We start from the raw sequence: 25,579 nt of genomic DNA on the forward strand, positions 1-25,579 counted from the left end.
GAACAGAGCAACCAGGCATTGCATCTGCTGTCTCATGATTGAAGAAGACACCTGGTACCACTGCAAATTTGTTTTGTCAATCAGTCATATAGCCACTGCGAAGCTTTTATTCTTTCTCTGTCCACGGAGTGGGGCAGGGTTGAATTTTGTTCAGAGTTAACAGTCACTGTTCGAGGTCTGACAAGGTGATGTGCTACTGCTGTGTGCGCTTGGAATGTGCTTTTGGATGTGAGTTTAGTCGGGTTTATCATGTTAGGAAGTTTGTATAATTGTTAATTCATTTATCAGAAGGATTTTTGTTCACAATTAAGTTTTGTGATTTCTTTTCCTACAGATAACAAGCCAGTTCTCACAACTCAAATTGTGCTAGAGATGGTGAAATTTGCTTCCATTATCTTTGAGTGTCTGAATTTATGTAGCACTTGAATCTCCATGTTTCATTCTTCACTTAACCTAATGCTCACTGAATATTGATGACTGACTTTGAATAAGACACCCCGTAAGGTACTATACTGTTTACTGAAGTTGAGGAGTTCACTCCTTTTTATCAATAAATGTAACTTTGAATCAACTTAATATGCTAAACTTGTTCCTAATGAGCACACCAGCATACCCTCCAATATTTCTGAGTTCATTAACCCCAACTGTCCTGTAATGAAAAGACGTGAGAAGCCACACATTGAAATTTTATCTTCTGATCACCTGTTTTGAAATCTGGTGATAAGAATTCCCATTGAGGTCTTTGCTGCAAAACTGAGGGCCAAATTCAATTAATGTTTCATGTGACTTCAGCTGTGAGAGAGAATGATGGGCATTATTTTTTCAAAAAAAAAAGAAAGACATGCAATTACAAAAAATTCCATGTTATATATTGAAAGTTCATCCCACAATAAAAACAGTTACCAAAATTTAAAATGTAGATGATATCAGTAATTTGTTAACAGGGGGTAGATTTAGTGTTATTGACTTGTTAGTTTGTTGTTTACAAAACTAAATATTAATTTTTTGATTCCTTTATTGCTTGCTTATTATAGAGATTGAATAACATTGGGAATAGGCTACAACCCTGTCTCACTCCCTTCTCAACCACTGCTTCCATATTGTGCCCCTCGACTCTTTATAACTGCTATATTTTTTTCTGTAAAAATTGTAAATAGCCTTTTGCTCCCTGTATTTTACCCATGCCACCTTTAGAATTTGAGAGTTTTGCAGTCAACATTGTCAAGAGCTTTTTCTAAGTCTACAAATGCTATAAACATAGGTTTGCCTTTCCTTAACCCAACTTCTGTGAGAAGTCGTAGTATCAGTATTGCCTCACATGTTCCTACGTTTCTCTGGAATCCAAGCTGATTTTCTTGAAGGTCGTCTTCTGTGAGTTTTTCCATTCTTCTGTAAAGGATTCATGTTAGTATTTTGCAGCTGTGACTTGAAACTGATAGTTCAGTGATTTTCACACCTGTCAGTACCTCCTTTCTTTGGAATTGGGATTATTATATTCTTGAAGTCTGATGATATTTTGCCTATATTATATATATCTTGCTCACCAGATGGAAGAGTCTTGTCATGGCTGGCTCTCCCAAGGCTGTCAGTATCTCTAAAGAAAAGTTGTTTACTCCCGGGGCTTGTTTCGACTGAAGTCTATCCGTACTTTCTCAGATTCTTCATGCAGTATCATATCTCCCTTCTCATCTTCCTCTACATCCTCTTCCACTTCCACAACATTGCCCTCAAGTGCATCTCCCTTATATAGACCCTCTGTATACTCATTCTGCCTTTCCACTTTCCCTTCGGCCGGCCGAAGTGGCCGTGCGGTTAAAGGCGCTGCAGTCTGGAACCGCAAGACCGCTACGGTCGCAGGTTCGAATCCTGCCTCGGGCATGGATGTTTGTGATGTCCTTAGGTTAGTTAGGTTTAACTAGTTCTAAGTTCTAGGGGACTAATGACCTCAGCAGTTGAGTCCCATAGTGCTCAGAGCCATTTGAACCAACTTTCCCTTCTTTGCTTAGGACTGGTTTTCCTTCTGAGCACTTGAAATTCATATAGGTGGTTCTCTTTTCTCCAAAGATCATTGTAATTCTTGTATAGGCAGTATTTACCTTGCTCCTAGTGATGTGTCCACCTACATCCTTACATTTGTTCTGTAGCCATTTCTGCATAGCCATTTCGCACTTCCTGTCAATCTCATTTTTTATACATTTGTATTCCCTTTCGCCTGCTTCATGTACTATATTTTTATATTTTCTCCTTTCATCAGTTAAATTCAATATCTCTTGTGTTACCTAAGGATTTCTACTAGCTCTCATCTTTTTACATACTTGATCCTCTGCTGCCTTCACTATTTCATCTTTCGAAGCCACCCATTCTTCTATTGGATTCCTTTCCCCTGTTCTTGTCAATCGTTCCTTAATGCTCCCTCTGAAACCCTCTACAACCTCTCGTTCTTTCAGTTTATTCAGGTCTCATCTCCTTGAATTCCTGCATTTTGCAATTTCTTCAGTTTTAATTTACAGTTCATAACCAATAAATTGTGGTCCGAGTCCACACCTGCCCCTGGAAATGTCTTACAATTTAAAATCTGGTTCCTAATCTCTGTCTTACCATTACATAATAAATCTGAAACCTTCCTTTGCTCAATACCCTTAAGGTAAGTATGAATTTTAGAGCTCATGTTTACTGGACTTTGTCTTGTTCTCATCCATACTACCAATGTAGACCCCTGTATAATTAGGGCTAAATTGTATCGTTGTTGACCAGAGTGATTTGTCTTGACTTGTATAATTTTTTGTATATTGTAGAGGTGTTGTAGGGTAGTGGGTAATAATGATGTGTACCTTGCTTGCAGCTTGTAATTTTTTACTGGTGGATGCAATAAAGAAGAATAAAGAAGTCAGTGGGGTACTTGGTGAAATTGTTCTGAAGTTACGTTCTCTTAGAGCAGAAATTCAGGAAAATGATGCTCTAAGAAAGATGACTTAAAAGAAATTTACAGACACCTAAGAAAAATTATGGTACATGAACTAAAATGAGTGAAAGGAAGAGGTTTTCAACCAGGCAATTAATGACTGGTCTTTTAATTAAATATACACTTATTTTGAACATAAACCTGTTTCATATCAGTGAATTTCATAAAAAATTTCTTACGGCGTGGGAATAGGTAAATAGCAATATGGTGCTAATTTGATGAATAGGATTGATCTTCTCGACAAACCATGTTTAATACAGTGTTTTCTTATTGCCAAAGAACTTTAAAAATGTGTTTCTTTTGCAATCACTGGCTCTTCTTTGCATTTTTCCTCGCCCAGTTGATTCAGAAAACTCACATAATTTTTGCAATTCATTGTTTTACTTTTTGTGTAAAGTAACTGTTCACAATAATATCTTAGCATCCCAAAAGAAGCATTGACCATAATCTTTTCAGCAGATGAAAGCAAGTTTGCCTTTTTTGCTTTATTTGCCATTTCATTTATGACAGGAAGTTGTGAAGCCACATCTCTTCCACAGTAATAGACAGTATCCATTCTGTTAAGCTGATCCCCCAAGTCCTTTGTTGTCTTACTCAGGATTAGAATTTCATCAGTAGACTTTAAAATTTGTATTTTTTCTCTTTGAATTTTAGTTCCCGTTCCAAATTTCTCTGTGGCGTCATTTACAGCATGCTTAATGTACATATTGAATAATGTGGATGATGAGCCACAGCTCTGTCTAACTGCCATCTCTACCACTACCTCCCTTAAATGTGTAACTCTAATAATCGCATTCCAGTTTCTGCACATGTTTCACATAACCTTCATCCATGGTAGTTGATTCCTGCTGCCTTCAGAATTTGAAAGAATGTATTTCAGTTTATATTGTTGTATCGTTTTGCGAACTCTAGAAGTGCTACATATGTAGGTTTGTTATTCTTCTGTTTCTGGGATAAATTGTAGGTTCAGTATGGCCCAAAGTGATCTTTCCTAAGGTTGGCCTCTACCAATTTTTGCCGTTCTTCTGTAAATAATCCATGCTAATATTCAGCAATCATGACTTATTAAATTGTGCTTCAATAATATTCGGTACTGTCCGCACTTGTCTTCATTGGAACTGGGATTATTAAATTCTTCTTGAAGTCTGAAGGTAATTCACCTGTCTTCTATGTCTTGCATACTAGGTAGAATCAGTATTGTCATGGTTAATTCTCCAAAAGCTCTCAATAATTCTCAGGGAATGTCTTTAATCCAGATGCCCTGTTTTGACATGTCTTTCAGTGCTCCGTCAAATTTTCCTCTCTCATCTTATCTTCATCTACTTCCTCTACCCTTTTAACAAATATAGTCATCTAGTTTATTTCCTTTGTATGGCCCTTCTATATATTACTTCCTCCTTGGAGCCTTCCTTTCTTTGCGATACAACATAGGCCAAAACCAGAGCCCGATGCTGCATCAAGGCATTAGCTGCCACTAGCTGATTCAACATTTTGGCATATCGACAGCAGCCTAGTTATGGCAGTGGCTAGCCTTCAGGGAGTGTCATCGGTCCTGAAGTACGCAGCAGTACTTGTCTCCCGCATTATCAAGGGAGTTATGTGGCACTTAAAATATGTAACAATGCTTGTCTTCTGCATTGACAAGCCCACTCTGGACCTTTATAAACCTCCAGGCCAGCCAAACGGATCTCTAGCATGGCCGGGCTATGCGTCAATGCCAGCCCTATGTCAGGCCACACTGCGGCATGACAATGTCCTGATGCAGCTACCGTTGTCGCAGCCAGGCTGTGAACCGACGACTATTGCTCGACGGCCTCACCATCAGACTGCCTTCACTCTACCACCATCTCCACGAGACCGCCCACTAGCGATCCTTTCATTACTTCATGGTCAAAAGCTCAAAAAGAGATCCACACAGCTATATGCTGCTGGGGTCCAATGCCATCTGACACAGGGCTGCAGCCTACAATCCTGGGTTCATGACTTGGGCAACACTGCCATCTGTCACATCATTTGGACTCAACACAATAGGAAATTGAAAGGCTGATCTCCATGTCTGCTTCATGAAACTGACATGGAGCTCAAAATAGCAAATCAGAAATGGATAGAGGAAAAATATAAAGCTGTAGAGTCAGTCATGACTACGGGAAAGATGGATACTGCTTATAGGAAAATTAAATAAACAATTGGAGAAAAAAAAAAAAACAGCTGTGTGAGTATCTAGAACTAAGATGGCAAACCGGAACTAGATAAATGTATCAGATCAGGGTCCAGTGGCTGCTACTGGGTGATGAAAGCTGTTTTTATGTTTATCAGGAGGCGTTCAACTCCCATATAGTGGCATCCTAAGTTTGTTTCTGGTGAGGGAGACAGGAGTCTGTCGTGGGTGGCTGCTGTGAAACAGTTGGTGAACAAAACAAATTTTTTTTATTCTTCTAAGCTTGATCAAGATCAACAGTGTTCTTGGATGCATTACATGTTCTCACCACATGATGGTACATAATGCACTCAGGAACACTGTCACACATGTTTGATTTGGTGACACAGGTGTTATGATGTGGGTAGGCATAATATTACTAGAGCGTGCTGACAGCCAAATCTTTGAACACTGTATAATCACAGGTCGACATTATTCTGACACTGTAATCCTTCCCCATGTGCATCTTTTCAGGAGTGCATTTGACCCTGACTTCATTTTTATGGTTAACAACTCATGACGGCATTGAACGCCACAGGTGGAGGAGCTCTTGGAGCGAGAGGATATGAGGTCAAAGATCTCGCCTGTCCATTCCTTCAACTGAATTCCCATCAAGCACTTACGGGATGGTTGGGGAGACTTATTGTGGCGTGTCCACATGCACCAAACATTCACAGCCACGATAAATTTCAGTGACTCCAGTGTAATTATTTTCTTTGAATAAGTGTCATTTCTGTTTGTCTCATTGTTGATTTCTTTCAGTTACCTTCTGTACTATACTGTAGCAGTTATTTCTGTGTATGACTGAAGTTTCATTAAGCTGTGTTACTTGGCAGTGACAACTCATACAAAAGTTGCTTTCATCCTTAAGTTTTGCACACCACCAGATTATACTATCATGCACATTTTGGTACCACTGAGCTGATCTTTAACTGGCAGTCTGGATGTGCCCATTGTTCAAAAATCTTCATATACAAGTTGGCAACATTACAAGGCTATTACAAATGATTGAAGCTATTTCATAAATTCACTGTAGCTCCATTCATTGACATATGGTCATGACACACTACAGATACGTAGAAAAACTCATAAAGTTTTGTTCGGGTGAAGCCGCACTTCAGGTTTCTGCCGCCAGAGTGCTTGAGAGCGCAGTGAGACAAAATGGCGACAGGAGCACAGAAAGCGTATGTCGTGCTTGAAATGCACTCACATCAGTCAGTCATAACAGTGGAACGACACTTCAGGACGAAGTTCAACAAAGATCCACCAACTGCTAACTCCATTCGGCGATGGGATGCGCAGTTTAAAGCTTCTGGATGCCTCTGTAAGGGGAAATCAGCGGGTCGGCCTGCAGTGAGCGAAGAAATGGTTGAATGCGTGCGGGCAAGTTTCACGCGTAGCCCGCGGAAATTGGCTCATGCCACAAATGGAGACCGACAGCGCCGACTTCATCTTTCAACAGGATGGTTCTCCACCGCACTTCCATCATGATGTTCGGCATTTCTTAAACAGGAGATTTGAAAACTGATGGATCGGTCGTGGTGGAGATCATGACCAGCAATTCATGTCATAGCCTCTACGCTCTCCCGACTTAACCCCATGCGATTTCTTTCTGTGGGGTTATGTGAAAGATTCAGTGTTTAAACCTCCTCTACCAAGAAACATGCCATAACTGCGAGCTCGCATCAACGATGCTTTCGAACTCACTGATGGGGACATGCTACGCCAAGTGTAAGAGGAATTTGATTATCGGCTTGATGTCTGCTGAATCACTAAAGGGGCACATATCGAGGAAGTCCTGTGAATGCCTAAAAAAACTTTCTGAGTTTTTGTATGTGTGTGCAAAGCATTGTGAAAATATCTCAAATAATAAATTTATTGTAGAGCTGTGAAATCGCTTCAATCATTTGTAATAACCCTGTAGACTAAGAGTTCCCTGCATATTAACCTCATCAATGTGCCTGTAAAATGCACTGCTGTACTGGAAATGGTTGTAGTAAGACTTTGTCTAAAGAGAGAAAGTGACTATTTCCACCAGAAAATACTCTCTTTGTGAAAAATAACTTTGTTCACAGGGATCATTATAAATAAGGAGACTATATTTAAGCTAACAAGAATATTACAACCACCCACATTCATGTCCTACAGTTTTTCATTAAAAGACACTGAGTTTTTAATATAATTGTCAGTTTACAACCATAGGGTCTGAATAATGAGGCTACATATTTGGTCACCTGGTGGGTGACAGATCCTATAGCACTATCAGTAGGTCTCAAAAGGATCTCAAGTTTATGAACTGCCATACCATACAGGTAAATTTATTCCCTGCAGAATTGTTTCATATATATGTTAAAAACAAAGATTCCATGACTTACCAAACGGGAAAGCGCTGGTAGATAGACACAAAAAAATAAAAAAATAAAAACACACACACACACACACACACAAACACAAAATTTCAAGCTTTCGCAACCAACGTTTGCTTCGTCAGGAAAGAGGGAAAGACGAAAGGATGTGGGTTTTAAGGGAGAGGGTAAGTAGTCATTCCAATCCCGGGAGCGGAAAGACTTACCTTAGGGGGGAAAAAAGGACAGGTATACACTTGCGCGCGCGCACACACACACATATCCATCCACATATATACAGACCTGATGTCTGCTTGTGTCTGCTTTTTCCGCTCCCGGGATTGGAATGACTCCTTACCCTCTCCCTCAAAACGCACATCCTTTCGTCTTTCCCTCTCCTTCACTCTTTCCTGACGAAGCAACCGTTGGTTGCGAAAGCTTGAATTTTGTGTGTATGTTTGTGTTTGTTTGTGTGTCTATCGACATGCCAGCACTATCGTTTGGTAAGTCACATCATCATTGTTTTTAGATATATTTTTCCCACGTGGAATGTTTCCCTCTGTTATATTTTGTGGTAACCGATGGATTCCTGCCTCATTATTTTGCTGTAATGTCCTCCATGAGAACTTTTAGGGATGTCACAACAAAGTGGCTGTTGTAACCCTCACTTTAGATTTAAGAGACATTTATTGAGCATAAAAATAGCATTCTGTAACAACAGAATAAACTGTCCAGTAGTCCACAAAACTGAGCAGTAATAGTTGCTGATTAAAATCATGTAAGTCCAAACATGACTAAAGTGTTCTGCATGTAATTGCAGTATTAACGTCAGTCCCAAATAAGTCTTGGTGGTGGTGGTGGTGGTGGTGGTGAAAACCACATGCTCATCAAATAGAAGCGCTATATGGAAATGGGAATCAGTTTGTGGAGAGCAGCCCAATCACTGTAAATCATGGGATAAATTGGAAGGCGTGGCAATCACTATACAGTCCAGTCCAAGAAAAAAGCAGCAGTGTTCTTAGTTCACTTTGTAGAAGCAGAGATGGATAATATAGTCTGCAAAGAAAAAATTGTAATAACACTGTTCACGTTTACGTCGCACTTCACTTGGCGTAGACCGGGACTATGCCCTAGGCATGCTCGATGTTCACTCACTGGGCAAAGCCCGTGCTGCCTGAGATGTTGTTGTTGTTGTTACGCCTGCAGAGGTCGCGTCCGAATTCTCGCGTGCCCTCTGGTGGACGGGACTCTACTTGCGGCAACTACCGTCCGTGACGCGCCCTGCTGATGTGCGCCTCCCGCGATCTTTCTGGTGGCTACTGCACTCCTCCTCCTTCGGCGGGTGAAGCCACTGTGATCCACTGCGTCGGAAGGTGGAGCGTCGGGCAGGAGCGATGACCTCCACATCCATTGGAAGGCCGGAGTCGAGGGGATCTGCCAATCCTCGAGCCGGAACCTTCGAATACGGCTGGAAGTGACCCACACGAAGAGGCCCCCGTCGTCCCACCACCGGAGCCCGGGACAGAACGGGCGACAAGCTGTCGAACTCCGGATCCTGTGCCACCTCGGGAGGGGCAAGACCCAGTGGCGGGGACGATGGGGAAGGGATGACCACAGGTGAACCAGCCTCCTGAGAAACCAGGCCTATGAGGGGGGCCGGCTCTCGCTGGGGCATCTCGAACGATGGCGATGCCGGTGCTGGAGCTACTGGAGGCTGCCAAGGCTGAGAACCATCGCAGTACGGCAGAGTCACTGCGGTGAGAGGCGGTAACGTACCCTGGGAAACCAACACGGGTGCCGGCAATGGGGAAGCCGGTGTCCGAGAGGTCGGAGGGTGGGTGCCCAAACGTGGACGTAGCTGATTTTGGTGACGACGTACCACCCGGTCCCCTGCCTGCAAGGTATAGAGCCGGCAGCCATTTTGGCGCAGGACCACCGCCGGTATCCAACGTGGATTGCAGCCAAACCCACGTGCCCAGACCGACATACCCAGTGGAAAGCCAGGTACTCCGTTTTGCGAAGACTGGCAAGGACAGGCCGGAGGAGGTGCAGCAGAGTCCTAGGTTGGCGCCCACTGAGGAGCTCTGCGGGGCTGCGTTCGCCCATTGGTGTGGTCCGGTATGCCGTCAGGAAAAATGTCAATGCCTCCTCTGCAGGAAATTCGTGCACATACTTTTTCATCTGCGTCTTAAATGTGCGCACCATGCGCTCGGCTTCCCCATTCGATTGTGGATGGAAGGGGGGAGAGCAAACGTGCCGAATACCGAAGCGCCTACAAAAATCCTGGAAGGTCTGCGAAATAAACTGCGGTCCATTGTCCGAGACCAGGGTGATTGGCAGACCTCCCACAGAAAAGATTTTTGCTAGTGCCTGGATTGCAACTTCTGAAGTGGTTGAGGAGCAGCGAACCACATATGGGAATCGGGAATAAGCATCAATGACAATGAGCCAAAAGCCATTGAGAAACGGGCCCGCAAAATCGATGTGAACACGTTCCCATGCTTGGGTTGCCGGCGGCCAGGAAGAGAACGCTGCCCTGGGAGATGCCTGTTGGCTCGCACACTGGGAACAGACGGCCACCAAGTGCTCAATTTCTCTGTCAATACCGGGCCAGTACAAATGTCTGCGAGCCAAGGTTTTAGTACGGGAAACACCCCAGTGCCCCGCACGTAATAACATGAGGACCTCCCTTCGTAAACTGGCAGGAACAACCAGGCAAGGAGCTGTATCATCGGTAGCCAGAAGGAGAACTCCTTCCAAGACCGAGAGGCAGTCTCTTAGAATAAAATAATTACGAAGAGGGTCTGAGGCCCGGCCTGGAGGGCGGGATGACCACCCCTGCTGAATGAGGCAAACTACTTGCCGGAGAACCGGGTCAGCTGCCGTTTCCCTGGCGACTCTAGAACTAGTGATGGGGAAGCCATCAACCGCTTGGCGGGACGCCACATCCAAATGAAAACACATAATCTCTTCTCGATCGAACTTAGGATCCGGGCCCACCGGAAGATGGGAAAGAGCGTCGGCATTGGCATGCTGTCCGGTAGGGCGAAAATGAATGTCATAATGGTACTTAGAGAGGAACAAGGCCCAACGCTGTAGTCTGTGGGCCGCCCTATCCGGAATCTGAGAGGCGGGGCCAAATAACGATATTAACGGCTTATGGTCAGTGATTAACTAAAACTTCGTGCCATACAAGAAAGGGTGAAACTTGGTAACAGCGTGGACAATGGCAAAAGCCTCTTTTTTCCACCTGGGAGTAATGGGCCTGCGCGGGACTAAGAGTTTTAGACGCAAACGCCAGTGGTTGTCCGGAACCATCTGTGTTGCGATGGGCCAGGACCGCCCCCACCCCATACTGCAAAGCATCTGTAGCCAGGACCAATGGCTTATGGGGGTCAAAAGTAGCCAAACAAGGCGCTGACGTGAGGAGGCCCTTCAACGAGTTGAATGCTCGTTCGCATGCAGGCGACCAATCAAAAGGAACACCCTTGTGCAGAAGGCAGTACAGGGTGCGGGCTATGGTGGAAGCCCTGGGAATGAACCGGTGGTAATAGGCTATCTTGCCTAAAAAAGCTTGTAACTCTTTCAGCGAAGCGGGCCGAGGAAGGTCGACGATACCTTGGACCAAACTTCCTAGTGGCTGGACGCCGTGCTGAGAGATGGTGTAGCCCACATACTCAATGGACGGTTGGAAGAAGTTTGACTTATGCAGGTTGCCACGCAAGCCCACAGACCTGAATTTGAGAAAGAGGGTGCGAAGTTTGTGCAAATGTTCCTTCGTGCTGTGGCCTGTGACAATTATGTCATCCAGGTAATTAATTCAATGAGGGATTGTCGACGTGACGTGCTCAAGATAACGCTGGAATATCGCCGGGGCACTGGATATTCCGAAGGCCAACCTCTGATATTGGTAAAGGCCAAACGGGGTGTTGACGACCGCCAGCCGTTTGGAGTCCTCATCAAGTGGTATCTGATGATAAGCCTCCGAAAGATCAATTTTCGAAAAATATTGGCCTCCCGCCATGGCGGAGAACAATTCAACAGCACGAGGCAAAGGATAGGTGTCCACCACCAATTGGGAATTAATGGTGGCCTTGAAATCGCCACAAAGACGTAATTTTCCCAAGGGCTTCCTTACAATAACGAGGGGCGAAGCCCACTCACTAGAAGAAATGGAAAGAACCACCCCTAGGGCTGTCAGCCGGTCTAGCTCTTCCTTTACCTGAGGGCGGAGAGCCAAGGGGATCTGCCTCGCGCGTAGAAAACACGGGCGAGCCAACACCTTCAACGTTAAGTGAGCTTCAAAATCTGAAACACGCCCCAGGCCCTCCTCAAAGATATCTGGAAAGTCTGAGATCAAAGATTCCAATGATTGATAGGGAACGTCTTCGGAGACCAACTGTATGGTGTCAGCGATAGAAAAACTGAAAGCTTGAAAGGCATCCAGGCCAAAAAGGTTAGCGGAGCTCGCGTCACTGACAACAATAAAAGTAATAGGCCGAGTGACTGATTTGTAAGTCACGTCGGTAGTGAATTGACCCAGTAGGGGAATGAACTGTTTACCATAACCGTGTAGACGCCAGTAAACTGGCGCCAACGGGGGCGATCCGAGGTCGGAATAAGTTTGTGCATTCAACAATGAAACTGCCGCGCCCGTAACGACTTGCAGTTGTAACCGGCGCGACGAACCGACACCTCGATAAAGAGTTTGCGTGCCGATGCGTCGGGAGCCTGGCCCGATGAAACTTCCTGAATGTCAACGTCCATGTCCTCTGTACCTGCTTCCTTCGATTCTTTTGAGGCTGAGCGGCAAACTTTAGCAATGTGACCTTTTTTATTACATTTGCGACAAACGGCCCAACGCTGGGGGCACTCTGACCGATCATGATGTATATAGCACGACGCACAGGACGGCAACAGGGGCCGGCAGCCAGAATTCTGTTTACGCGCCGTGCGGGAGCGGCCGTAACGGCCGGATTGTACCGCTCGCACGTCGTCCACCCTGGACGCAGTGGACACGGCCGCGCCGCCCTGAACCGCCGCGACGTCGCACCACGCTTCCAGCTGTTGACCTGCGGCGTGAGAGACTTCATACGATTGAGCAATGGACAGGACTTTCTCGAGGGAAGGGTCTTCTAACTGCAGGGCCCGTTGCCGGACCTCCCTATCAGGGGCCGAACGAACAATGTCGCGTGTCATACCATGGGCATACGACTCTCGCGACTGCTCCGAGACAAAATGACACTTGCAACTAAGAGTGTGCAGAGTAGCGGCCCACGCCCGGTAAGACTGATGGGGCTGTTTCTTGCATTGATAGAACTCGACCCTAGCCGCCACAACATGAGTGCGGCGGCGATAATATGAAGACAGCAATGAACATGGTGCGTCAAAAGACAAGGACGAGGGTTCCTGCAATGGCGCTAGTTGCCGCAAAACTTGATACAGCGAGGGAGATATCCAAGACAAGAAGAGAGCACGACACCTCCACATCTGCAACATGAAATGCCTGGAAATGCTGCCGAAGGCGATGTTCATATGCGTCCCAGTCCTCCGCCGTCTCGTCATAGGAGGGAACGGCGCTGGAGCAGACGGCGTGGAGAGCAACGCCGGAAGCACTTGTTTCATGGTGGCCATGAGCTCCGTCTGCTGCTCAACCAAAACCTGCACTAAATCCTCCATGCCGTGGAGAAGCTGCGAAACCGGAACAACGACGCAACACGCGAAAGAACGACCCTACTCGTCGCCAATTGTGTAATAACACTGTTCACGTTTACGTCGCACTTCACTTGGCGTAGACTGGGACTGTGCCCTAGGTATGCTCGATGTTCACTCACTGGGCACAGCCCGTGCTGCCTGAGATGTTGTTGTTGTTGTTGTTGTTACGCTGGCAGAGGTCGTGTCCAAATTCTCGCATGCCCTCTGGTGGACGGGACTCTACTTGCGGCAACTACCGTCCGTGACGCGCCGTGCTGATGTGCGCCTCCCGCAATCTTTCTGGTGGCTACTGCAAAAATGATGGCAAGCCGGCTGCAGTATAGCCTCTTATATAGGCCTGCTACAGAATTTCAAGTGACTGGCCTGCAACATTGGCGGGAATGCCCTTACTGGATGTGAGTGGTGTTAGGCATTTCAGTATGCCCATAAGTTGCATTTCTTTGTCCGGCTGTGTTACTGAAGTTAGCTCCATTATGAAGTACCAAATTTTCATCTTTAGTTAATTCTTTACCAGATGTGTGAACAATCATTGATTAGGAAAACTGACACCTTGACTAACCACATCCAACCTAAGTGTTGTTCTGTGACAAGATAACATTGTATCAGAAATTTGATGTAGTGATGATCTGGTGATGGTAAACATTGAAAATAGTAATGTGTAAAGTATAAAAATTAGTAAAACATTTAAGGTTTATGTCAGTGAGAATAGGTGATGGAAACCAGAACTAATTGTCCAAGAGAATGCCGGTCATAGACGCCAGCAAAAGAAAATTGGTGAATGTGAACAACAGTCATTAACTTAAACTCTGATAATTCCATTTTTTAAATATTGTTACTGATAATGGATGAGTGGATTTACTGTTAGATTTAGACATTGACTTTATTTCTGGTAACCAGTTTCATATACAATAATACCTGTCTTCAAAGGCTCACATTTATTTACAGTAATACTATATGATGTAAATAAGTCATGCTTGCATTACACAGAGCTTTTTATTTGATATGCTAAAACAAGACAAATTGATGGAGATTTTGAGAAATATTGCAATGAGGAAAGAGATTTGTGAATCCTCAAGAACCTGTACTGGAATCAAACAGCGGTGTTGCGTATTGATGGAGAAAACACTGAAGTAGTCAAAATTCTCAGGGGAGTAAGACAGAGTTGTATCTTGTCATCCATACTATTTAATATATACTCAAAATTAATGTTCAGAGAATCCCTGGAAGAAGTAGAAGGATGAATTTTGATAAATGGAATAATATTAAACGGCATTCAATATGTTGATGCCTATTGTATTTAAGCATTACAATTATGAATGACTAGAATTGTAAGAGCTAGCGGTCAGTATGGGCTTGAAATAAACACCACAAAGACGAAACTCATGGTCGTGAGTAAGGAAAATATTACAGGGGTAAACTTAATCATAAACCAAAGAACTATAGAAAGGGGAAAGCAATATACATACCTTGGAACCATAAAAAATGAAAATTGGCATAACTCACAAGACATCACATCAGGAAAGCAACAAGTATCTTTCAGAAAATGAGTGCTGTCTTCAAAAGCCATAATTCTAAGAACAAAAATCAGACTTTTGTACTGCTATGTACATTCTGTTCTCGTATATGGGGTAGAGATATGGACGTTAAATGAAAACATGGAGAAGAAGCTGGAGGCCTTTGAATTGTGGCTTTATAGGTAGAGCCTGAGTATACTGTGGACCCAGAGGGTGACAAACGTAGAAGTTTTGAGAAGAATGAACACAGCACCTAAATTAATCGAGATAGTGAAATGCTGAAAGTTGCAATGTCTGGGAAATATTGTGTAATATAAATGGATATGATTTGCTACAAGAAATACTTCAAGGGAAAATAAACAGCAAAAAAAGGTCCTGGAAGAAGATGAATATATTGGTTCGACAACCTTAGATGTTGGTTCAATGTCTTCAACAGAACTATTCTGTCTTGCTACCGACAATAGAAGAATAGCCATCATCATTGCCAGCACCTGAACCAGGTAGGCACTGAAAGAAGAATACTGTATAATTGTGGGGCTCCTGAAAATAAGTATGAAAATATCTGAAAGTGGAATCGGGAGATGAAATTCAAAATCTAAAAAATGAATGGTTGTTGTACATCCTCGTGTCAGTAATGCATATTACAGTTACGGTTTTCAATAGAAATGAAATAGATATCCAGCAACTACTCAATATCGGGCTGGATATCAGATAGTTGGTCAATATCTGGCAGATACTGGAGTTTCAAAAAATTATGAAAATTTCAGAAAATTCACTTTATTTAATTCAAATGTGAAGTACCCGTAACAAAAATAAAACCACTATATCTTCAAATTAAAAAACCATTCCAGAATGAGATTTCCACTCTGCAGTGGAGTGTGCGCTGATATGAAACTTCCTGGCAGATTAAAACTGTGTGCCGGACCGAGACTCGAACTCAGGACCTTTGCCTTTCGCAGGCAAGTGCTCTACTTGCCCACGAAAAACAAAGGTCCTGAGTTCAAGTCTCAGTCTGACACACAGTTTTAATCTGCCAGGAAGTTTCAAAAAGTAAATTAGTTATCAAACTTAACTGGAGGTAAATTATAGTGAATGAAAACTGGTTTCTTGCTATTACGAGGAAATAAGCAATTTTGCTTGTCTTTGGAAACAAGGTCAGGCTCAGAAAAATGTCTTTCACTATACACACTGCTGCAAGGCACTGAAAAATAAATTCTGGCAAACTTCGTCAAATTTGAGTATTGTTTCACTTTAGCAGACCAGCAAATATAAGGGTTGCAATTGTGATTGATTTGAACTGGCCTCAAATAATAGTTAACCTAACTTGCAGTAGTTTCCTGACTGTCATACTATTATTTTCATTTGCCACCTTGTTAACGCAGTTCCAAAGTGTGCTGTGGGCTTTGTGAGCCACAGTTGATTCAGTCTCATCTCTTACATTTCTTTAAGTAGGCATTGGAGATGGACTGCTAGTGGTGAAAGATTCTTCACAAATTTCCAACAGGACCTTCTGTTGAGCTCTTTCAATTTCAACAACTCGTAAAATAGATCATCATGGATCTAGAATGGTTGCAGTCAAGTGATTTGTATTATCATTTAAGGAACTGAAACAACTCTCCTTCAGCTTCCAGTGATGCTATCATATGGTAAACTGGAAGCTTTTTGTGCTGTCTCATCCTTATGTAAAAAGTTATAGAATGCCACAACATTAGTATCACTTCGAATATGCAGGAGAGACCAGAACTTATTTCTTCAAAGAACTTCAGAAGCTTAACCCACTGCGCCATCAAACACTACTGTTGAGACATCAAATTAGTAAGCATATCATGATCAGCCACATATAGCAACATAGCCTGTTTTTGTTCCAACAAGGCTGTACCATATAAAAGGTGATATTCCAACCCATGCTGATACCTTATACCAAAATGTGCTTTGGTAAATTTAGCTGTTTTCAAATGGCCAACAGTTTTTGACAAGCTAAACTCAATGATTTAAGTGCCTTACAAGATGTCTACCAGTATGATAATTTCTGCTACTGTTAGGTGGATATTCAGTGTTACAATCCGCCAAAGTGAGTGATGAAACATCTAGCAGACTAACAATTTCATGATGTTAATGCCACTGTCACGAATGAGTAAATGTATGTTGCTCTGGTCAAACCACAGCACTGTGATAGTATTAAGTGCCTTTGTTATATTTTCTCCTGTGTGGTCACCCAGAAAAGGCTTCATAGTAAGAAGCCCATGTTCCACGTGGAATTCAAGAGAGAACAAACGAGTCGTGAAACTCCAGAAGCTGACACTGTTATGCAAACAGGTCCATACATGAGAAGTAACAGAAACCTTAAATTTTTCTTTTGATATTTTCGTAAATTCAATACTCAGCAGGAAAACTACACTCCTAAGAAGCTCTTAGCATTAGTTGGCATTTTTGGATTTGGCTGTTAGTTGCTATATGCTATTGTTGTAACATACAGCTGAGAACCAAGGGCCACATGAATACTTTATTCAGGCTGCAGTGTACAACCACTGTGTTGCGTGGAAAAAAAAACTACATTGGTCTTGAGATAGATTAGGTTACTTTTGTGTGTTTAAATGTTTTTTAACTATATTTCACAAAAACATGTGCACATACCAAATAAGTTTAATTAAAATGAGAATTTGATAAATAGGCACTTAAATAACAATACCGCCAAGTTAACTGAGGGCGCTAATGCGCTGCTTCCTGGACTCAGGTAGGCACGCCGGCCCCAGATTGAATCCCCCCAGCAGATTGACGAGGACTGGTGTGCCAGCCAGCCTGGGTGTGGTTTTTAGGTGGTTTTCCACATCCCCCTAGGCGAATACCGGGCTGGTCCCCACATCCCGCCTCAGTTACATGGCTCACAGGGCATCTGTCCACCCTCTGACACTAACATCGCCAAATCCATAGTAACACGGCCAACCCCATGTTGAAGTTGGACAGAGGCCCAAAGAAAACTATGATGGGGCACTTAAATAACAATATTAATCATTATAGCTGTAGACAAACACGTTGCTGATCAGTGTAGTAAAAAAATTCTGAACAAAACAATAAGAGACGAGCTAATACCTGTGTTTTCTCCTTCTCCACTATGAGAAATTTGACTCAGACGACAAACAGCAAACTTATTATTGTCACTATTTATACACTATGTGATCAAAAGTATTCGGACACCTGGCTGAAAATGACTTTGTAAGTTCGTGACACTCTCTATTGGTAATGCTGGAATTCAGTGTGATGTTGGCCCACTATTAGCCTTGGAGACAGCTTCCACTCTCGCAGGCATGCATTCAGTTAGGTGCTGGAAGGTTTCTTGGGGAATGGCATCACATTCTTCACGACATCGGTTGGTGAGGCCTGGCACGAAGTCGGCATTTCAGATCATCCCAAAGGTGTTCTATAGGATTCAGGCCAGGACTCTGTGCAGGCCAGTCCATTACAGGGACGTTATTGTCGTGTAACCACTCTGCCACAGGCCATGCATTATGAACAAGTGCTCAATCATGTTGAAAGATGCAGTCGCCATCCCTGAATTGCTCTTCAACATTGGGAAACAAGAAGATGCTTAAACGTTAATCCACTGTTCAGTCGTGCATTGTTTATGCTGCTTACACCAAGTAAGGCGTCGTTTGGCATTTACCAGTGTGAGCAGCTGCTCAAAAATGAAATCCAAGTTTTCTCACCTCCCGCCAAACTGTCATAGTACTTGCAGTGGATCCTGATGCATTTTGGAATTCCTGTGTGATGGTCTGGATAGATGTGTTCCTATTACACATTACGACCCTCTTCAACTGTCGGTGGTCTCTATCAGGCAAGAGACGACGCTTTTGTACTGTACGTGTCCCTTCATGTTTCCACTTCATTGTCACATCAGAAACAGTGGACCTAGGGATGTTTAGGAGTGTGGAAATCTCACGTACAGACATGACACAAGTGACACCCAATCACCTGACCACATTCGAAGTCTGTGAGTTCCGCGGAGTGCCCCATTCTGCTCTCTCACGATGTCTAATGACTACTGAGGTCGCTGATTTGGAGTATCTGGCAGTAGGTGGCAGCACAATGCACCTAATATGAAAAATGTATGTTTTTGGGGGTGTCTGGACACTTTTGATCACATAATGTATCAAAATATTCCCAAATAACATTTTTTGTAATTTATGTTGCAATTAACAAATTATTTTCAGTAGTAACCTCAAATAACAAGCAAAAGAGATCACAATTCTCAAAAGATCATAGAGCCAAGTCAGTCAATCAGTACGTCATTTTCTCTTTTCACTTATGTAAAACTGTGGTGTCACCGCTAGACACCACACTTGCTAGGTGGTAACTTAAATCGGCCGCGGTCCTGTAGTACATGTCGGACCCGCGTGTCGCCACTGTGTAATCGCAAACCTAGCGCCACCACATGGCAGGTCACAAGACACGGACATGACCTCGCCCCAGTTGTACGGACGACATAGCTTGCGACTAGACCTATCAAGTATTTCTCTCATTTGCCGAGAGACAGATTAAATAGCCTTCAGCTAGTCCATCGCTACTACCTAGCAAGGCGCCATGTGTATCATTGCTAATTGCTTACTACTATGCAAGAGATGTATTTCAACAAGAACAAAACTACATTAAAGTTAAGTATATTAAAATCTCTCTTCTTTTCTTTATAGTTTTTCATCCAGTCTCCTGTTTCAGAATTTACGCCCGTCTGCGTTAGTTTCGCGTGCACCTAGCCACTCATTGTGTCGAGACCTTAGGGAATCGACACAACAATATTTTGGCGACGAGGATGGGATGCCGCGCCCACGTTGCAGTCTTTGTGTTATATTTGCTCTAATTTGCTTGTGTCATGGCTTCGCCGCATTCTCCAGATGTACTGTCCGAATTTTTTCGCTTGCAGAATCAGCAGACGCAGGCGTTATTGGAAGCCCTTGGACAGCTCGTCCAGGGTCAACGTGCGCTGCAAACCGATGCGGCGGCAGCCGCTTCTTCGCTACCGCAGCCACACAACGCTGTCGCACCGCCATTTAGGCCCTTTGAGGCCACAACCGAAAGCTGGACTGAGTGGGCCGATCAGTTCAACTTCCACCTCACTGCTTATGGAATTCAAGGTAAAGAGCGGCAGCCGTTTTTGCTTTCTTGTGTCGGTGTGTCTACCTACCGTGTGATAGTGAAATTGTTTCCCCGACGCGACGTCGCAACTCTGTCCTACGAAGAAATTTTGTCTGCTTTAGATGCCTATTTCAAAGAAACAGTAAATGTAGTTGCAAAACGGTATACGTTTTTTCGTACAAAACGTACGGCCGGTCAGACTAATAGGGAGTGGGTAGCAACTTTGCAAGGACTTACTAGAGACTGCGCGTTTGCCTGTGAATGTGGCCTCCCATATTCCGATACTATGGTGCGTGATGCAATTGCACAGAACGTTTCTGATGTTCGCATAAGGGAACAGATTTTGAAGCTAGTAAATCCCTCCCTGCAACAAGTGATAGACATATTGGACAGGCAAGACACACTTGACTTTGCTCAGGCATCATTTGAAACTTCGCCAGCAGTGTGTCACGTTAATCGGCCCGCCCGGCCCGCTGCACGGGACGCTGAGCGGCCCTCGCGCCCGACTTCGCAGCGGCCGCCTAGCTTGCAACCACGTGCGCCGCGTAAGCAAGCAAATGCAGTGAAATCTTGCCCGCGGTGTGCAATTAGACATTCGCGTGAAAATTGCCCGTCACGCCAAGCTATTTGCTTTTACTGTCACAAGAAAGGACATGTACAAAGTGTTTGCCGGAAAAAGTTAAGATCAGACAATCGCACAAATTCCAGGCCTTTTGCTTCGCGCCGGAATCGAACCCAGGACAATCAGGCTCGTGGACCTTCACCCATGGACATCCATGTAGTACATTCCCACCCGTCCAGTGACACTTTAGCTCCCAGTGACTGTGTTCGTCCCACCCAAAGTGTGCGTCGACGTCGCCGGAAATCCCGTAAAGTTGCAAGTGCTTCTGGACCTGTATCAGTTCAAATTGCACGAGACAGTCGCTCTTGTCGTCAACACGACAATAAACTTATTGTGGACTTAGACTTTGCAGGCAAAGTGATACCTTTCCAGCTCGATACCGGAGCTGCAGTTTCATTGCTCAATCACGACACGTACAAACAACTGGGCGCCCCGCCATTGCGTGCCGCAAATGTTACGTTAACTAGTTACTCAGGACAGCATATACCTGTGTTAGGACAGTGCAGCCTTCTTGCAACATACAAGGGACAGACAAAACTTGTGTCATTTTATGTTCTTCGTTCCTCTAGTGCAGTGAACTTGTTTGGTTTAGATTTGTTTCAATTGTTTAATATGTCTATTGTAAATCAGGTCCTATCAGTGAATCAGACTGTGCCTTCCGCCAGTGTTTCTAGTCTTTGTGAAGAATTTGCAGACATTTTTGCACCGGGCCTTGGTTGCGCTAAGAACTATGAAGCGCATTTGGAACTGAAAGACAACGCGCACCCGAAATTTTTCAGAGCGCGCAATGTTCCCCACGCATTGCGTGATGAGGTCGCACGAACATTGCACGATTTAGAATCTCAAGGTGTAATTGAACGTGTGCAGGCTTCTCTCTGGGCCTCACCCTTAGTCATTTTGCCAACACCTTCCGGAAAATTGAGACTTTGTGTGGACTTCAAGGCCACTGTGAATCCACAACTTGTGACTGCTACTTTTCCGTTGCCCCGCCCGGAAGATCTTTTTGACAAACTGTGCCCGGGAAAATATTTTTCAAAATTGGACCTAGCAGATGCGTACTTGCAAATACCTGTGGACGACGAATCCCAGCGCGTCTTGGTGGTAAACACGCATCTTGGCTTGTATCGCTTCAAACGACTGCCATTCGGGTGTGCATCCGCCCCTGCTTTATTTCAGCAATATTTACAAACTATTTGTGCGTCGGTCCCTACTGCTGCGAACTATCTGGACGATATTGTGATCTCAGGAAAGACAGAAGCCGAACATTTGCAGAATCTCCGGACCTTCTTTCAGGTCTTGCGTCAGAATGGTCTTCGCTTGAGGAAGGACAAATGTGTGTTTTTTGCTCGGGACTTACCGTACCTGGGGCATGTCATAAATGCCCAAGGTATACATCCGAGTCCAGAGCACCTTCGTGCCATTCAGGACTTGCCGTCACCGCAGAACTTAAAACAGCTACAGAGTGTGCTGGGTAAGGTAAATTATTATCACCGATTTGTGCGCAATGCTTCTTCCATTTCAGCTCCGCTTCATCGCTTACGCCGTAAAGGTGTTCCGTTCGTCTGGACGACGGAATGCGAACGCGCCTTTCGCCAGTTGAAATCGGCGTTACTTTCAAATACTTGCCTTACGCCCTTCGATCCCCGAAAACCCCTTTTGTTGATGGTAGATGCCTCGGATTTCGGGATCGGTGCTGTGCTTGCGCACAAGGATGGCTCGCATGATCGCCCTATTGCCTTTGCGTCCAAATTGCTCTCATCTGCGCAAAGAAATTATTCACAAATAGAGAAAGAAGCTTTCGCTCTCGTGTTTGGTGTTACCAAGTTCCATGACTTCTTGTATGGTCGTCACTTTACAATCATCACGGACCACAAACCTTTGACATCGCTTTTTCATCCGAACAAGCCTGTACCTCCTCGTACAGCGCAGAAATTCATTCGCTGGTCTCTTTTTCTCTCGCAGTACCGCTACGATATCTTGTATCGGTCCACTGCTAAGCACGGAAACGCTGATGCGTTGTCCCGTTTGCCTGTTGCTGAGGATAAAGCATTCGATTCTTCCGAACTTGCTTGCATGTTCATTGATTCGGAAGCCGATGACGTGGTCGCATCGTTTCCGATTGATTTTCGTCGTGTAGCTACTGCCACAGCTGCTGACCCTGTCCTTGCTCCCGTTTTGCGTTTTGTTGCTACGCAATGGCCCTTGTCAAAGTCACGGATCGAGGATCCTTTGGTTCGCAGATTTTTTGCTCACAAGGAGAGACTTTTTGTACGACGTGGTGTTTTGTTGTTGCGTTCCGATAATGATCAATCCCGAGTCGTGGTCCCACGTTCGTTACAGTCCTCTGTCTTAAAGCTTCTTCACCAAGGACATTGGGGTATAGTGCGAACGAAACAACTTGCTCGACAGCACTGTACTTGGTTCGGAATCGATGCTGCGATTGCGAATATGTGCTCCTCTTGCGTGGCGTGTGCCGAACAACAATCCGCACCGCCGCGGAAATTCTTTGCATGGCCGAAAGCCACTTCCCCTTGGCAACGCTTGCACATCGATTTTGCTGGTCCATTCTGGAATGCTCGATGGTTGGTTGTGGTCGATGCTTTCAGTAATTTTCCTTTTGTTGTCCGGATGTCTTCCACGACGTCTTCTGCCACCATCCAAGCCTTGTCTGCTATCTTTTGCCTTGAAGGTCTTCCGCAGACTATTGTTTCCGACAATGGCCCACAATTCATGTCCGCAGAATTTCAGTCGTTCTGCAAGGCCAATGGTATTCAACATCTGACATCCGCGCCGTTTTCGCCTCAGTCAAACGGTGCCGCGGAACGATTGGTCCGGACTTTCAAGTCACAGATGTTGAAGTTGAAAGAGTCGCATTCTCGGGAGGACGCTTTGTTGCTCTTTTTGTCCTCATATCGCTCTCAGCCTCGCGATGGTCGATCGCCGGCTGAATTGCTCCATGGTCGTCCTCATCGAACTCTGATGTCTTTGCTGCATCCGCCACATCAGGTTCCTGTGCAGCGGCAGAGTCCTGCTTTTGCTCCTGGCGACGTTGTCTATTATCGCAACTATCGCGGTTCACAGCGTTGGCTCGCCGGGCGCATTCTTCGCTGCCTCGGCCGCGCGATGTATTTGGTTTTGGGGGCCTCTGGTGAGGTGAGTCGGCATCTCAATCAGCTGCGCCTCTGTCGTCGCCTGGGTTCTGCCGCTCCCCGTCTGCTTTCAGCGACGGAGCCGTCCGGTCAGCGCCTTGGGGACCCATCTACTGGCTCGCCTCATCCCCAGGTGTTACCGACGATGCCTTCCATTTTGCCTCATGGCGTCGCGCCGCCGCCGGCGCCGCCAGCAGCGGACGCTTCGCTGCAGCCGCCTCGCGCCTCCCTGGGTCACGCGCCGCCGCTTGCTTCCCGTGACCAGCCGTCCTCCGCCATGGACCTCTTGCCCGCTCCGGACCAGATGTCGTCTTCGCCCGTCGGGTGCTCCGACCACATGGAGGTCGACCCCGCGGCTCCTCTTATATCATTACGTGCGCATACACCTCATGTTGACGTGCACCCTGGACTAGGTTTGCAGGCGTTTCCTAGCTCCCCTCGGACCGAATGGCCGGGTGCGGGTGGCACAGCCTCGCCTGTTGTTAGGCTCCCCACCTCATCGCATACGTCAACATGGGGTCCTCCCCACGGCGGGCGGAAGCCTTATCTCACGACCGTTCGCCGATTTGCGGGGGAGGAATGTGGTGTCACCGCTAGACACCACACTTGCTAGGTGGTAACTTAAATCGGCCGCGGTCCTGTAGTACATGTCGGACCCGCGTGTCGCCACTGTGTAATCGCAAACCTAGCGCCACCACATGGCAGGTCACAAGACACGGACATGACCTCGCCCCAGTTGTACGGACGACATAGCTTGCGACTAGACCTATCAAGTATTTCTCTCATTTGCCGAGAGACAGATTAAATAGCCTTCAGCTAGTCCATCGCTACTACCTAGCAAGGCGCCATGTGTATCATTGCTAATTGCTTACTACTATGCAAGAGATGTATTTCAACAAGAACAAAACTACATTAAAGTTAAGTATATTAAAATCTCTCTTCTTTTCTTTATAGTTTTTCATCCAGTCTCCTGTTTCAGAATTTACGCCCGTCTGCGTTAGTTTCGCGTGCACCTAGCCACTCATTGTGTCGAGACCTTAGGGAATCGACACAACAAAAACACTGTCTAAATATACGCAAATCCACTCAGTCATCTGTGCCTGATATCAAGGGGCTCATGCAAGCCAACACATTGCGACATGGCCCATGGCATTGTTCAACCGAATATCTGCTTATGGGATGGCTGGACATCCCTTATCTGGCCAAAGAATTATCCATTTCATCTAGTTTTCAGCAACGTATCCTGGAGAAAGTTGTGACATTGTTAGTGTACTTTCAGATTTAGTGATAACTTGGAAATGTAACAGGGGAGGTTAGTTCATGACACAGCACAGCAAACACTTGTACCACATGGCCCAGTCCATTCCATGCAATATCTGTGTGACATAGAATCCTCCAATTTCAGGTAGTTGCTTGTGTGTAATGTTTTGTGTCACAACAATTTACATTAGTCACCTATTTTTTTAGTAAGAGCCACGTTTTTAATTTGTACACCTAGTATTAATTCATTTTTCACTAAATAATGGTACTTATGAATGTCTTGATGATTTTGCTTACAGACACCACAGAAGCAGAGAACTGCCTGAAGAAATTTGCAGCAGCTGCTCAGAACTGTAAACCATTGAACTTCTTACGTTGTGGGGGTGATGAGCTCTTTGTTGGTCGTGCTGGTTATTTATTTGCTGCACGATGGCTTCACAAACAATTTGGAAAAAATATTGTCCCAGAAAAAGATATTCATGAAATTTGCAGTGCTATTGTGGAATCAGGGCGCCGCTATTCAGAAAGACATCACAGTGCAAGTCCGTTGATGTATTCTTATTATGATACAGAATACCTTGGTAAGTCTTGAAATTTTGTCTCTGTAAATGTAGGAAGACATGACTTCATTGATGAATAATCAAAACATTTGTTAGGTGTTTACATCCTACCCTATTCCATTATGTTT

The 25,579-nt window shown here is 44.8% G+C and overlaps 1 protein-coding gene across 1 annotated transcript in view; it reads left to right on the plus strand.

The window, feature by feature from the left end:
• LOC126203742 (lanC-like protein 3) overlaps nucleotides 1–25,579 on the plus strand; it is a 93,874-nt gene that overhangs the window by 30,031 nt on the left and 38,264 nt on the right. Inside the window, exon 3 of the mRNA XM_049938109.1 lies at nucleotides 25,191–25,472. Within this exon, the coding sequence (XP_049794066.1) occupies nucleotides 25,191–25,472 (282 nt within the window). The remainder of the gene's footprint in view (nucleotides 1–25,190; nucleotides 25,473–25,579) is intronic.

This window comes from Schistocerca nitens, chromosome 9, assembly GCF_023898315.1.
Source record: "Schistocerca nitens isolate TAMUIC-IGC-003100 chromosome 9, iqSchNite1.1, whole genome shotgun sequence".
In the NCBI taxonomy this organism is placed as follows: domain Eukaryota; kingdom Metazoa; phylum Arthropoda; class Insecta; order Orthoptera; family Acrididae; genus Schistocerca; species Schistocerca nitens.